Genomic DNA, 16,506 nt, shown 5'->3' with positions numbered 1-16,506 from the left:
GTAGCACCCCACTTCTAAGCAAATCATAAATGAATATGGTATAAGTGGTGAAGCATGTCATGATGCAAAAACCTCAAATCGAATGGAAAACAATTAAAACATCTCCTGAAACCTTAGTCTCGTGTTCCTTAGAGACTCTCCATACCTTACTATTCTAATGCAAAGGTCCAAGGGCAAGTATACACTCTAAAGTAAATAAATAAGGAAACTATTATTTGAAAAGTTAATTTTATTAGTGACACTTCACAAGGTGAAGTACTTTGATTTACGGTACAAAGTATCATAGCACATAACCGTTACCATCGCTTTGACAAAAAAAAGTTTCATTTCCTGTGCAACAAGATGTTACCATGTTTCAGTGAGTTAGGAAAATCACAAATACAATTCGATAACAATCTGACCATGTTCTCAACCCTTCCAAACAGCCGACAAGTTAATCTCCAAGATACCAGTTCAAGACTGCAGCACCTCACACACCCAGCAGATGAACTGCTAACAGTTCCTAGTTCTCCCAGCACATATTCATGGATGCCACATCAACACAAAATGTGTTGAAAGATCATGTTAACATTAAAAATGGATCCGGACTGGATTGCATTAATAATGCAGTAGCTAAAGCTAAAGCTTCAAAATGGCTGCGGAGAATTTGATAACATCTTTCATCGGTTTGTCAACAGCTTTCTTGAACTCCAGCAATGTACACCACACCTCATTTCTTTCACAGAACAATCCAATAAATTTATCAAAAACATTCAGATAGACTCAAAATTTACCCTAGAAGACAAGTACTATAAAGTCCAAACAGTGTCAGCCATGGCTCAGTGGTACCACCCTCGCCTGAGTCAGAAGGTTGTGGGTTCATGTCCAACTCCAGAGACTTGAGCACAAAAATCTCAGCCGACACTCCAGTGCAGTACTGAGGGAGTGCTGCACTGTCGGAGGTGCTGTCTTTCGGATGAGACGTTAAACTGAGACCCCGTCTGCTCTCTCAGGTGGACGTAAAAGATCCTATGGCACTATTTTGAAGAGCAGGGGAGTTATCCCCGGTGTCCTGGCCAATATTTATCCGTCAATCAACATCACTAAAACAGATTATCTGGTCATTATCACATTTGCTGTTTGTGGGAGCTTGCTGTGTGCAAATTGCCTGCTGCGTTTCCTACATTACAACAATGACTACACTTCAAAAAAGTACTTCATTGGCTGTAAAGTGCATTTGGGATGTCTGGTGGTCGTGAAGGGCGCTATATAAATGCAAGTCTTTCTTTCTTTCAATAAAGATATCCCTGTGTTTTAAAATTTTATTTTCTAAATGGCAAGAAGCTTGGAGCTGTGGATGAGCAAAGTGATTTAGGGATCCAAGTACAGAAATCACAAACTGCTTGTGGACAGGTACAATCAATTATTGAAAAGGCTTTTGAAATGTTGGGCCTTTATCTTAAGAGGGCTGGAATACAAAGGGGTGGCGGTTACGTTACAGCGGTACAGAGCTCTGGTGAGACCCCCATCTGGAGTATTGCGTTCAGTTCTGGGCACCGCCTTAAAAGTAGAGCTAGACAGTTCAGGGGTGATGTCAGAAAGCACTTCTTCACACAAAGGGTAGCGGAACTCTGAACTCTCTGCCCCAAAAAGCTGTTGAGGTTAGGTCAATTTGAAATTTAAGAACTACGATTGATAGATTTTTGTTAGGCAAGGGTATTAAGGGTTACGGAACCAAGGTTCCAGGTAGATGGAGTTAAGATACAGATCAGCCATGATCTAAATGAATGGTGGAAGAAGCTTGAGGGGCTGAATGGCCTACTTCTGTTCCTATATTGTTGTTCCATGTGAAACTGGGGAAGATGGTGCAACTATAATTTACTGTACATCTTCTTTAACATTTTGCTTTCACTGTGAGCATAGGTTCCAACCTCTCTCCCAACCTCTGTGGAGTTTACCATAGTCCTTAACCTCTTACACTAGTCAATTTGTCATTGCTGCAATGGGCCCTAAACAGTTTCTCTCTATCCTTTCCAACCAGAGAAAGGAACCCACATCCAGATATGAGGACAATTAAACACAGTTAAGAGGAGAATAGATAGCGATGCCTCCATGCCTTTGTTACCTCCAGACTCGACTATTCCAATGCTCTCTTGGCCGCTCTCCCACCTTGCACCTTCCGTAGACTTCAACTCCTCCGAACCCGCACCAAGTCCCATTCACCCATCACCCCTGTGCTCAGTGATCTACATTGGCTCCTGGTCTGGCCATGCCTCAAATTTTAAATTCTCATCCATGTTTTCAAATCCTTCCAAGGCCTCGTCCTTCACCATCTCTATAACCACCTCCAGTCCTACAACCCTCCGAGATCTCTGCGTTCCTCCAATTCTGGCCTCTTGCGCATCCCCGATTTCCATCGCCCCACCACTGGCGGCCATGCCTTCAGCTGCCTAGGCCCTTAGTTCTGGAATTCCCTGCATTAACCTCTCTGGCTCTCCAACTCTTTCTCCATCATTTAAGACGCTCCTTAAAAACTACCTCTTTGACCACCTGTTCCAACACCTCGGTGTCAAATTTTGTTTGATAATCGCTCCTGTGAAGCACCTTGGGATGTTTTAATACGTTAAAGGTGTTTTATAAATGCATGTTGTTGTTGTACAAGTCATATCAAATTGAATGGTGTACAAGTTACTGTCTTACAGGCCATAATCTTGCTATGACTTACAAAGTAGATTTCATCTGTTATATAAACAGATACTTTATTCAAACAGTGGGAATGGGCAACATTATCACCCATTATCCATTACTATAGAAATAGGCCTTTTATTATACTTGTGCAAGGAGGATCTCCACAATTACCTCACTGCTTTGTTGTGAATTATTTATCAGGCTTCCTTCATATATAATAAACAGCGTGAGATAATCCCTGTTCCTACTGACTTCCCTCAAATACACACAATATCAATCATAGCCCTTCTTGGTCTGCATAACTGAGAGACAATGATTTAATATAATAGCAAAAAGAGACCAAACGCAGATTGGGCGACCGCTTTGCGGAACACCTCCGTTCAGTCCGTAAGGGTGACCCTGAGCTTCCGGTTGCCTGTCACTTTAATTCTCCACTTCCACTTCACTCCCGCTCTGATCTCTCTGTCCTCGGCCTAATACATTGTTCTAATGAAGCTCAACGTAAGCTCGAGGAACAGCACCTCATCTTTCGATTGGGCACTTTACAGCCTGCCGGACTCAACATGGAGTTCAACAATTTCAGATAATAATCCCTGCCCCCATTTTTCATGCAGTATGATTTTGCCATTCCCATTTGCAACATTTTCACAGCATGTTCTTTCAATTCCTTCCTCCCCTCCTAAACCCCTCCCCCCCTGTCTCTGCACCTGCTTAATATCTGTTACATTTCCAGTTCTGATGAAGGGTCCCAGGCCTGAAACGTTAACCCGGTTTCTCTCTCCACGGATGCTGCCTGGCCTGCTGAGTATTACCAGCATTTTCTGTTGTTATTTCAGACAATGATTTAACTTCGGCCATCAGGAGGGCTGCTAATTCAGTTTATCTCAAATGCGTTCCTATTCTGCTTCAGAGTGCACAATGTCTACTGCAAATGGCTCCACTCTGAAATGAAAACACATGCTTTACATGTGCCATGTTTAAGACATTTACAAATCACACCTGTACAAAACAATGAGGTTTTAAGCCCTATTGTACAGCACAGAACTCAAGCTGCACAGGAATTTGATAGTACAGGAAACTTTGGTTTATCCAGAGGTTATAAGTCCAGAAACCTCTATCTACCGGCAAAATTCAGGAGCCGTTTCCTATAAGTTTTTTTACTTCTCGTTGCTTTTTTTTTTCCAGTCAGGCTCTGCAAGGTCTGTAGCTAAGCAACAGCTTCAGCAAGAGACGCTTTTAAGCTGCAGCCGACTGTTTTGAAGCTGTTGCTAAGCAACAGGGTTTGTTGATTCACACGGAGCTGAAAATCTCCGTATGTTTCAACATTGGCGCTGGTTTGTCCGGCAGTTTTGATCTAACGGCAACAGCTCGGTCCCGTCGGTGCCGGATAGCACAAAGTTTCCTGCAGTATGATGTACATCCTTGCTTTAGTATCAAGGTGCCTTGTCAACAGGATATACAAGATATGTGACCTGTTGATCGGAACTGAATTGACTCTCCCATGTAAACAAAGCACATTTAAGTTCAATTCACATAAAATCACAATTTGAATATATGACTATTTAAAAGATAAAATGTTATTTCATAAGTCTCTATATGAATATATTCTTCACATCTCTTTGTTTTGTCAAATCAAGATATCTTAAGCTGAAATGGATGCTTACATCACATTTTGGAAAATGTTCTCCCCCACCCTTTGAGCTCCTCCACCTGTCAAGATTCAATTCTTGCCCAAGATGATGGGTAACCTGCACCCAGGCATTTGCCTGAGACTGCACCACGATGTAGCCGGGGACAATGAGAAATTCTGGAGTGCTGCGAGTTCACTCATTCTCGGAATTCCCCTCTTTGTGGTAAGCAGCCTTCAGTGGCACAGCCCATGTTTGTGGCACCAATGTACTATTTCATTGGACAGGGTCACAAACCAATTGACAATAAAATAATTATTAAATAGACCAGAAACATCACATGCAGAAAGGTCCTGCTCTAATCTACTGTTTGATGAATATAATTTACAGCACAACTCTAAAGATATCTGGCAAGAAAGAGAAACAAACACAAGCTTAGAAATAACATTCTACCTGTTAAATGGTAAAGCAAATTAGGCCTTTGCTTAAAAATGCACACACTAACTATAGGTGCAGCACAGCACAATGAAATACATAGTATTCTATGGGCATGACTGTGATTATAGTGACCAAAGGTGGCAATAACACCAGTGAGGAAAAGATGATGTACAGGAGACTCTCGAATTACCGGCACCTAAATAACCGGAAATCTCTGTTATCCGGCAAAATTCAGGAGTAGGTTCAGGTAAGTTTTACTTCATATTAGTGGCCGTTCCTGGATCTGTGGCTGTGTAACTGGGGTTCCTGCACCTGTTGCTAAGCAACAGGGATGCCTGGATCTTGTGGCTGGGGTTCCTGCACCTGTTGCTAAGTAACAGGGAAGCCTGGATCTTGTGGCTGGGGTTCCTGCACCTGTTGCTAAGCAACAGGGAAGCCTGGATCTGTTGCTGTGTACGGAGCTCTCATACCTTTTACTATACCTCTCTGTAATCCAGACTTTTTGATAAACCGGCACCATGCCGGTCCCGTCAGTGCCGGATAAAAAAGAGTTTCCTGTATATATGAAAGAAAACTTGAAAACAGTCTTTGACCCCACCCACCATTATGGACCGAACATACAGAATACTGCACTGAAGACCAAATACAGGTCTTTAATCACACTGCCATCAGAGGCTGTACAAAAGAGAGAAAAAGATCAAAAATAATTTGGAATAATTACAGATTATCTGTTTCATATATTAAGACAATAAGCTACAAGGAGATACAGCATCTTAGTTTATTTTCAAAATTAGATATAGGTCAAAACTCACAAACGACGCTTTACAAACAAATCATTCTAAACAGTAGCGTGCATCCAATTTATAGAAAATCATCATCACTGACTTCTTAAAAAGGTAAATTTAGTGAAGCAATTTCAATATGAAGTACTCCTCCATTTTTTAATTCTCTTATCTTAGGAGACATTTTAGTGCAGAAATAAAATGTAATGGTGAATGCAACATGCAAACTGATATTTGCAGATTAAAGCAGGTACCTGACAGTTTGACTTCCAGCTTTCGAACTTGGTCATTTCGGCGTAGCAGCTGAGACAACAGATCCTCTCGAGAACAGCTACTGTCAGAGGCCTGACAAAAGAGGGGGGAAAGTCAAAAATTTGGGATAATTACAGATTATCTGGTTCATATATTTCTCCCATTTAAACTGAGTGTTACAAAGAAACACAGATCGCTTTAATTTACTTTCCCCAAATTAGAAGTGGGTTCACTTCCCGAGTCCCTATGCAGTGATCTAAAACCTAGAAGCAAACTCTTTCTCTAATCCCTTTACTATATTTTTGCAAGTACAGTGACTACTATTGGATACAATGCTCCAAGTGTTGCGTCACTAGTGCTTTACCGAATGTCAACATTACTTGCTTGAACTTTGGTCTGCTGCATACACCTCAATACAGGTAGACTATACAGTTTGCCATGCAGTCATTGATGACTCAAACATTGAAGGCATCAGCTGCTGAATCCAGGTTTTTTCCTGAACCGCCTTACTGCATAATTAAAGTTGTTTTTTATTGCAAATTTAAAAACCCATTTTTAAGTGTTTTTCACGTTCAAATTTTAGCATCAAAAACTGGCAATCAGGGAGAAAAGTTTGACTCGAAAACCCTCAGGTAAATTGGGGGGAGGGAAATTGGCATTTATTTGGACCATCACTAAAACAAGCAAAAGTATAACCCACAATTATTTTCACAGCTAATAGACGCAGCTTTTTTAGGTCTCAACGATGGTTCCAAAAGTACTAGCTGGCTTGTGTTCACAGCCAGATTTACAGACAGAGGAACATGGAAAGCATAAATCACACGAAGTGGCACACATTCGTATAAAAGGTGGCAGAAACCACAACAATGCAGTTTATCTTACGGGATAAAATATGTCTGACATTTGAAGTTGCACTAAAGCAGGAAAAACACAGGAGAAAGGCAGGGCTGAACACTAGGATTTGTGAGTCTGATACAAGTAGAAGGAGTATAAACCATACGTGTCAGTTTTGGACTGAATTGCCATAAGTTTACCACCTGTTTTTTGTCATGTTGGTTGCACCGGTAGCCTATATTCTATATGGAAAAGTTAATTTGAAATATGAGTGCCCTGAACAAAAATACTAACTGCAAAGCCTCCATTTCGTTTGGGCAATCAGGCCCAGAGATGCACACATATTACATCCATGATGTCAGCATGTATGCTGACATCAGATATGCAAAGCACACCCTGATATTAGATAGGAAAACAGCAGGAATTTGCAGCGTTTTTAGGCAAATCTGGGTAAAAAAAAGGTTTATGGTGAAAATCAATTAGAAAAAATTTTGATGATTCTAATGAATATATGCCTTCATTTTCTAATATGTTTTTCTAATGTTAGCACTAATGTATCATTCATCTACCCATTTGTTATGCCAGAGTGAAACAGATTTTTTTTGTTTATTTCTCCTTTTTCCACCATTTTTTTCTCCCTCATCTCCTGAATGTGTCGACTCCATGCTGGTGATGCAATACCTCTTCCAAGCGGGGCCCAATGTGTTTGCTGTGGAAACATGAGTGTCAAACTTGAGCGGAATCTTAGCCGACTTTCCTTCAGTAACCAACGGTGTAGAATAGAATGTTTAAAAGGAAGCAAAATTTATGGGGCAAGGGCAAGTACTGTGTGTTCAAAATACTCCCCCCATTGGCTTATAACTAATATTAAAAGTCTTGTGTATAGCACTTGTGGTCACGCACTTCTGTAAGACTTTTGTGTAACATATCCTGTAATGATTCTGGATCACTCAATCATGGGTAAGGTTATTCTAAACTAGGCAAATTTATTCTACCAAACCCAGTTGGGTCATTCTTTCCACGTGATTGCCTGCCACTTTCTCAAGAGCTGCAGCAGACCAGACAAGTAAGAAAAAATAAACCAACAATCTGAACAGTTCCACACTAGGTGTGAATGTAGAATGTTTAAATAATGATTCTTACAATTAGGATAATTTACACTTTCTACCCCCTGCACTCAGCTCCCTTTCTTAGATGCAAAGTGCTGTTGGCTGCAGGTCCCTCTCCAAGAACATACCAGTTCCACAATGTTTGCAACTTGTAAATTAACCTGTTACAACAACCCCAAAGTTCTCATCTGCAATCTGTAAGCGAACCCACCATATGTTTCATGAATGCAGAGCAATTATACAATCGAGCCTTAAAGAGACATATATCTTACATTCTACAGGAAACTTTCGATTAACCGGCCCCTAAATAACCGGAACGCTCTATCGACCGGCAAAATTCAGGAGTCGGTTCAGGTAACTTTTTTTTACTTTTAGTTACTTTTTTTACTCCATTTGTTGCTGTGCAAGGGTGTAGCTGAAGCTGTTGCTAAGCTACAGAGATGCTTGCAACTTGTGCCGATTGTTTTGAAGCTAAGCAACAGGGTTTGTTGCTTTATACGGAGCTCTGAGCTCCGTATCTTTTACTATAGCGTTCGGTTATCCGGAATTGTTGATGAACCGGCAACACATCGGTCCCGTCCGTGCCGGATACCAGAAAGTTTCCTGTATTTCACATGATGTAATGCTCCTGACTTTATAAAACATCGCACCCGGACGTATTGTGAGCAGGACCGCAGGAGATTCTCTAATACATTTTTGAAAATATCCATTTACTGTTTTAAAAAAAGTTAAAATAATCAAAATCCTCATCCAAACAAAGAGTCAGGTTGATTTCCCTTGCCTCAAGAACATTCTTGAGATGTCACTGACATGGAAAAGTTGTCTATATCCGATTACAATGGGGCCATGATTTGGGGCCTAGCCAGAGCTGCCGGAGCACAGGAAAACACCTCCAAATATTATGTGGCAGGGCCATCCAGCACCCATACCAGCAAGAAGTCGCAATGTAATCACAGAGACTTCTTTCATCTAGTTTCGCATGAACAACTGTACCACATACATTTTTTTAAAATCTAATAATGTGAAATCTTGTAAATCCAAATACTGGAAAACAAAATAAACATGAAGGCTATGTCGTTCAAGGTTATCGAGTGCAGTCTGATATTAAAATCTAATACTAGCTGAAGCAAGTGAAGCCTGCAGTGTGTTCAGTAACATTTTCTTGTTTCAGTCAGAGCGTGAACAAACAAAAACAAATGCTTTTAATTGGCCCTCTTAATCAGAATACTAAACACAGTCGTTTTTCCTGACTTGTGGCATGCATTTAACAATATGTTTAACAACAATTCCAAAATACTAGCATACTTCATATTCCAGATTGACTGATTAAAGCAGAGTAAAACTATCAATTTACATCAGGCGCATGGATAAAATTGAGGACGTAGAGAGTACTGAGATGTCTGTAAGAACTTTACATACCAAGACTAACTGTGATTCTGTTTCTCCAATTAATGAGCGATTTTCAATATGATTCAAGGCCAGAGATCAATATAAGCAAAATAGCCATGGGCACACCAGCACTGAAACTGGATACAGAAAGCAATTCACAAGCTTCATTTATAAATAATAATTGGAATGATTCATGTTAACAGCCTACTGATATATGTTTGAATTTATGTCATTAAATCACACCCAGTGCAGCCACAGATTTCCAACCATTCGAATTCAATTATACTTGGAGTGTTTACAGACATCTGATTGGTTGTTTTCCATGTACAAGTGTCCTCCTTTTTCAAAGGGGCCCTGCATGGCTATCAATTACCCAACAACTCTGTGAAATGGGAAGTTTATTATAATCTGCTTGTGTGACTCTGTTCTTGAATATTTTTCAAAATGAGGTCTCTCATTATTCCAGTACTCACCGTCAGTTGGAACGGTGTGCTACTTTTGTAGATATAAATATGCACTGTATTACAAAACATGTTGGAATGGTTAGAACATTTTATTTCAAAATGTGAAAAATTCTAAATTTATAAGCTACTAGTTGGAAAATGATCTTTCTCCGGATTTTAAATGGCCCATGTGGTATTGTTGGTTAACTATCCACCATTATTAGCTCAAGTAATTTGTTATTAGTCCAATCCACTTTAAAAATGCATTTTCTGTGCTTCTGGGACTTCTTATGCAAAACTGCACACTTGGTAGCCAATCCACTACACAAAAAGGCACACAGATTTTGTTCACTTGTCACGGGATGTCGCATCATGGCAAAATCACCTGCCCTATCCATTGTCGTGGTCCTGGGAGGAAGTAAAAGTATTGTACCAAAGTATAACTGAATAAATTAATAGAATGTGTTTATTCCTAAAGTCTTGCATCTACTTTCAGTCTGAAACCCTGCACTGTTCTGGCATGTGTAAAGCTGAAATTATACTGCAACTATCAATCGTGAACGGTATTTTGTTTGATAAGTTTGGACACTTACTTATAGAATCACAGCAGCACAGAGTGAGGCTATTCAGCCTGTTCTGGTGCTAGCTCTTCAACAGGAGCTATCTAGTCCTGGGATTTTTTCTAATACCCTTTTATATTCCTCCTTATAGAAAGTATCTGAAAGCACACGGATTTATAGAATGTCTTTAATTGTTTTTCATCATCTCCGTGTTATACAAATTTACACTTCAGACAGCCTTTTAGGCTCAAAGAGAAGAGCTTGTACTGTACAGCAGATTCACAAGCAACATTAATAAAACTACATTCTTACACGCTACACTGTCTCCTCTACATTGGGGAGACCAAACACAGATTGGGTGACCGCTTTGCGGAACACCTCCATTCAGTCCGTAAGGGGGACCCCGAGCTTCCGGTCGCCTGTCACTTTAATTCACCGCTCCACTCCCACTCGGACCTCACCGTCCTCGGCCTCTTACATTGTTCCACGGAAGCTCAGCGTAAGCTCGAGGAACAGCACCTCATCTTTCGATTAGGCACTTTACAGCCCTCTGGACTCAACATCGAGTTCAACAATTTCAGATCATAACCTCGGCCCCTATCATATATATATATATATTTGTTATCCACATTTTGTGCTTTTTTTCCCCCTCCCCCACGTGGCAGCTGTCTCTCATTCTGCCAGCGCAATTCACACTCCATCTCGAGCCATCCTTTATTCCTTACCCTGTCCCATTACCATCTCCTTTTGCCTTGAATGTCTCTTAATGTCTCTTAACCTCTCCTGCCTTCTATCCTATCACAGACCTTCCCTTTTGTTCTTTCATCCCCTCCCCCCTTTTCTCAGCTCCTACACTTGCATTTAAATCTGTTCCATTTCCTGCTTTTTTCCAGTTCTGACGAAAGGTCTCTCTCCACGGATGCTGCCTGGCCTGCTGAGTTTTTCTAGCGTTTTCTGTTGTTATTTCAGATTTCCAGCATCCACAGTATTTTGCTATTGTACATTCTTACACTGCTGTCTCCAACCCTAGAAAGCTACATAGACATAAATTAAATGCCTCACAAAGCGTGGTGATGTTACTACAGTATACTTGAATAGCAATAACAGACAAGCAGACTGCAGGCAGCTGCAACTGAAGATGCAGCCTGGTGAAATCACCCTGCCTGTCCACAAAGCCTCTTCCAAGATCTCCTCCTTAGACACATCAAATAATCTATGAAATGATAGAAATCACCATACGTACAATATCATCTCCCGAGTCAGCTCCTACTGAGGTAATGGAGTCTCTGCTGACCGATCTTGGAATCCGGCCCATACCAGGCATTGAGGTGTTACCTGCCTCTTCAGCGATCTTCTTTTTCAGTTTTGCAAACATGGTTCTACAACTGCCCTTTCAGAGGGGAGTTCCAAGTCATCCAATGACACGTTTGCCTCAAACACCAAGTGCTTTAAGTTTATCTGGAGCCTCAGGTTTGCACTTGGAAGAAAGAAATTGACTGTACTTGATAAAATAATACACACTGTTTGGTTCTTAGCTGCTCCTTAACAAGGCTCACTTTTACATCCCACTGCAAAAAATTCCATTGCATCGGCAATAAGCACCTGTCAGGCAAAAAGAAATACATTAGATCAGGAAAATAATCTCTCTACTGATCTTCAAGTGCAATCATAAAAGCACAGAAATAAAACAAAGTTTGACGTTTCATTATTCTGCACTCCTGGGGTTTCACATCCAACTACAAAGTCCACAGCAATTCTACAGCAAGCCCATGAGATTTATTTTTCTGTTCCCTATGAAGCTTTAGTAGGGGCCAGGAAGCAGAAGACTACATGAAAGTATGTAAATACTGGGAAGGGGGTGTGGGGAGGGAATGAGGGAAACATTTCTAAACCATTGCCCTATTTGACCCTAAGATGAGCTACCCGAACAGGTAAACAGGACCTTGGTTTAACGCCTCATGTAAAAGACGGCACTTCCGACAATGCAGCTTTCGCTCTGCACTGCACTGAAGTGTCAGGCTAGCTCACGTGAAGTCACAACTCTCTGGCTCTATTTTGAAAGCTCCAGCAATAAGGCCATGCAACCTTAAAAAAAAAACAAGCAGGAAAGCAGTTGCTGGAAGTTTGTGCCTGATCCCAGCAACAGCACCACACACTTTGCATTTAATTTACATTGGATAAAAGTACAGACTATATCATTTTAAATTTATACATTGTTGTACCAACTTTGGGTTGCCTTTTTTGGTGTTGGATTCTCATCAAAGATTGCAGATAGGTGTCCAGCTCCAAAAACTTGGCTAATACCATCCTTTGCTGGTGAACAAGACTGTTTGATGTGCTCTTTTATTTTTCTTCCCTTAGGGGAAGCACTTTGTCTCTGCTATGTACCTTTATCCAAAGTTGCAAAGTCATCTGAGGATTGTGGGTACAAACCTACATCTAACCATTTTGCATCACACTACTACTCTCATTATCTTTACTGAAACAAAATACATGACTGAAGAGGAGGCGACTAAATGGACTGGAGGTAGATTAGGTGAGGAAATTGCAGGTGCATCAGTCAGAATTTTACAAAGCTCTCCAGATTTAGGAATTGTGCCTTTGGATTGGAAAATTGCAAATATCACCCCATTATTTAAGAAAAGAAGGGTGGGAGAAACCAGGCAATTACAGACCTGTCAGTTTAACATCAATTGTGGGAAAGTTACTGGAATATATCATCTGAAGTAGAGTGACTGAGCCCTTGGACAACTATCAGCTGATCAGAGACTAATCTAGTTGAATTTTTTGAGCAAGTCACTAGCATGGCAGATAGATGTTATCTATATGGACTTCCAGAAGGCATCTGATCAGGTTCCACACAAGACGTTATTAGCAAAATCAGAATACACACAACTGGAGGCAACCTTGCAACATGTTGTCGGCAACTGGTTGGGAGTAAGAAAGAGAGGGTAGGGATAAAGGGTTCGATCTTTGACTGGCAGGATGTGACAAGTAACGTTCCTCAGTGATCTGTACTGGGGCCTTAGCTGCATACCATATAGATTAATGACTTGGATGAGGGAATAGAGAGTTGTATATCTAAGTTTTCAGATGACACTAAATTAGAAGGCACAGTAAGTTGTGTGGGTGAGAGCAGGAAGCTACAAAGGGACATACACACAACTAAGTGAGTGAGCAAAACTATAGCAGATGGAATTCATGTGGAGAACTGTCTGGTTATCCACTTTGGATCTGAGAAAGACAAATCGGAATATTTTCTTAATGGCGAGAGGCTGGGCGCTGTGGAGGAGTAAAGGGATTTAGGTGTCCATGTACACCTTTGAGGAGAATTTTTTTCAGCTAGAGGATGGTAGGGGTCTGGAACTCACTGCCTCAAAGGGTGGTAGAAGCAGAGACCCTCATCACATTTAAAAAGTACTTGGATATGCACTTAAAGTGCCATAACCTACAAGGCTACGGGCCAAGTGCTGGAAAGTGGGATTAGGGTGGATAGCTCTTTGTCGGCCGGCACGGACAAGATGGGCCGAATGGCCTCCTTCTGTGCTGTAAATTTCTATGATTCTGTGACACACAAATCAGTAAAAGTTACTGCACAGATACAAAAAGTAATCAAAAAGGTTCCTCTCCAATTGTACAGCCTTATTCAATTTACCCTACCCTCTGTTTCTCGCCTCGATTTTCACCCCATCTCTTCTGAAGGTTGCCAGGGTACACTTTGACAGGTCGACTAATACACCAGCACCTTGCCAAGTGGTTATTCTGCACATGGCAGAACTGCTAATACAGCAATGTTAACAACATTAAGTTTGCATAAAGTTAATAGAAACATTTTCTTTAAAAAAATAAAAGGGCAAAAAACTATACCAAATAAGTAACAGGCCTAATACTTAGGATCATATTTTTGTATTGGAACATTACAACAGTACTCAATTGGCTGTAAAGCGCTTTGGGACGTCCTGAGGTTGTGAAAGGTGCTATATAAATGCAAGTCCTTTTTTGGCATGTAGAAAGACTTGTGCAGAAGTTATCTTTGTTTTATTCAAATCAAAAAAAGCCAATGGGAATCCGTTTAGCTAGGAACAAGAAAAACAGAAAGAGACTTTTCAATTCCGACATCATCAGTTTGGTTTGAAGTTGGACCTTAGGTAATATCATGAACTATGTAAGACCTTCAATGCAGTCACAAGAATCATGCAATTGTAATGTAGCGTGTACAATTTCTGAAAAAAGTGTGTACATTTTTACCCTTCAAAAGTCACAATCCTCCAGAGAAAAGCTGCACCTGAACAGCAGCTGACAGTTCCTTGAGTGACAGGCCAAGAGACCAATCAGCAAGCGCGCTGGTGCCAGCAATAATCTTATTGGACAGGCGCCAAAGCTCTGCACCAATCGCCAGCCGGGAGGTGGAGAGGACAACCCGGCGGCCTGCTGTTGAACAAATCAGGACGAGCGGCCTAGCCTCTGCTGACGGGGCTGGGGCTGAAGAGTCAAAGTACCAAGAGGAGTCGGCGCCCTCGGCCACCGAGCAATTAACGATTCACCGAAAATGCGGTGGCGGGGATAAAAAGAGCCCGCCTCTGGAAAAGCTCGACACCATCGGCCGCTTTCACACCGACAATAAACTCTGGAGCAAATCAGCGGGATATCAGCCAGAAGGCCCCGTCAAACTAGGTGGAGATTGCGGGGTTTTTTAATCGTGACCGGGTACCTCAGTGCGCGTCCGCAGCAGAACGCCGAGCGTCGCCAACGAGCCGCTCCATCGCGCTGCGCTGTCGGCCTTTCTCGCCTCACTTCAGCCGATGTGGCCGGCGCCGCGACGTCACCGAGCTTCCAGCGGTTTCCGAGCGCTGCCGGGCGCAGCCCGACCAACCAGGTCCGCCGTTAGATCGGCGACCAGTTGTTTTTCTTCGGTCCGTTCGCTGATGCAATCCGACTTCTGATTGGCGATTCGCTAAGTCAATCAAAACAAAGGCGGGTCATCAAGTTCGGCTTGATCGCGGCGGCGCCAACAACTTTATAACAATGGTCAAGAGTTGACCGGGAGACTCTGCTGCGGCTGTCGTCTGTGAGCAGTGGAGGTCCGACCTCCACAGTCCCCAAGTTCACCTCAGTGTGATTAAGATTGTCAATTCTCCAGGATTGACCTGGAGCCTCCAGGAATTAATATTTTTGCACCTGCTGCAAGGAGCCTGGGAGAAAAACCATTGGGGATTTTTTTTAAATTGGATGTTTTCTTTGAACATTTTCATTTATTAGTTATAAAAATATTGGAGATGGGAGGGGGAAGAGGCTGTTTGACTTGGTCGGGTACGTGGAGGCTGGAAGTCATGTGATGAAACCTCCAGAACTTGATCCAACCACAGTTGGCAACCCCATTGCTGGGGAAAAAAATGTAAAGTCCTGAAATCCTCAACCCACAAAAAAAAATCAGATGCTAAGGTCAAAAATCAGGCTGGAGGATTGCTGCAGTGTAATTATTATTTTCACAATTAAAAATATACAATGATACAACAAAAATGCTATTTCAAACACGAGTGTCTGTTACAGTTTTTGTTTCTACTGTGAAATTTGGGATATTGGCAGCCTTGCTGTGTCTGGACTGATAAAGTGAGAGCGGATGTTCAACATATCACAGCTTGTTCCAGTCTTGAATATTTACCAGTAAAACCAGAGAAAAATTCACATTTTTAAAATCAGTTTTCTGTTGTAAGTTTTTGAGAGCTTGGTTTTAGTAATTGCTTGTGCCCAATTCGATTGTGAGGCTGCTTGGTGACTGCTTGTACTGCGACACAAACTTTAGCACAGAGTTGTTTTTGAAAACATTTTTTTTTAAAAGATGTGAGGTGGCAGTGTCATTGCTAGGAAAGGAAATTGTTGATATTAAACCGGCTCTTGGTATCGAGCTTTCCAGGGACTGGCTAATTTATCCCAGTTTATGGTGCACTGGCAATGACCAAACATCTTAACATCACAGCAAATCATTTATATTGCAAATTATGTAAAACAATTAAAACCCCAATACATTAAATATTGCCCTTGCACACCCATTTAACATGTTTTTAATAGACAAACATTGATTCTACGTAAATCTGCTGTAAATGTACTTCAGGAAGCTATGCATACCTCACAACCTATCAAACAATGCTTGCACATAGTTCATTATGTGAGAGTAAGTTCCCACCCAAAGATTCTGTCACAATAACTTTGATTGGTTAAAGTCAACTAGATATTTTAAAAATAGCCTATTCATCAGATACCTGAGCTCCCGCCTCCAAGGTGCATTGTTCCAAAAAGGAAAGACCTGTTTAAAAAATGTGCTTAGACGTGGCATTCACACAGGATCAGATTCAGGTGGGTGTGGCTATACCTCTGCAAGGTGCCATTATCATGTAACGATGTCA

At 41.4% G+C, this 16,506-nt stretch overlaps 1 protein-coding gene across 3 annotated transcripts in view; it reads right to left on the bottom strand.

Annotated features, from left to right (window-relative positions):
• golga1 (golgin A1) overlaps positions 1 to 15,305 on the bottom strand; it is a 77,053-nt gene extending 61,748 nt beyond the window's left edge. The window contains exons 1-3 of one of the 3 annotated variants that reach the window (XM_085965643.1): positions 14,814 to 15,305; positions 11,346 to 11,704; positions 5,770 to 5,860 (exon numbers count right to left, since the gene is read on the bottom strand). In XM_085965643.1, coding sequence (XP_085821769.1) covers positions 5,770 to 5,860; positions 11,346 to 11,477 — 223 coding nt within the window. In that variant the 5' untranslated portion in view covers positions 11,478 to 11,704; positions 14,814 to 15,305. Of the gene's footprint in view, positions 1 to 5,769; positions 5,861 to 10,135; positions 10,261 to 11,345; positions 11,705 to 14,350; positions 14,376 to 14,813 lie in introns of those variants that run through there. The other 2 variants (XM_085965644.1, XM_085965645.1) reach the window with 2 other exon arrangements.
• Between the last annotated feature and the right edge of the window lie 1,201 nt (positions 15,306 to 16,506).

This window comes from Somniosus microcephalus, chromosome 23, assembly GCF_052327205.1.
Source record: "Somniosus microcephalus isolate GS21.2 chromosome 23, FLI_Smic_1.0, whole genome shotgun sequence".
Lineage (NCBI taxonomy): Eukaryota > Metazoa > Chordata > Chondrichthyes > Squaliformes > Somniosidae > Somniosus > Somniosus microcephalus.
Note: the sequence above shows the minus strand (reverse complement) of the source record. Positions and strands in the feature narration are given on the sequence as shown.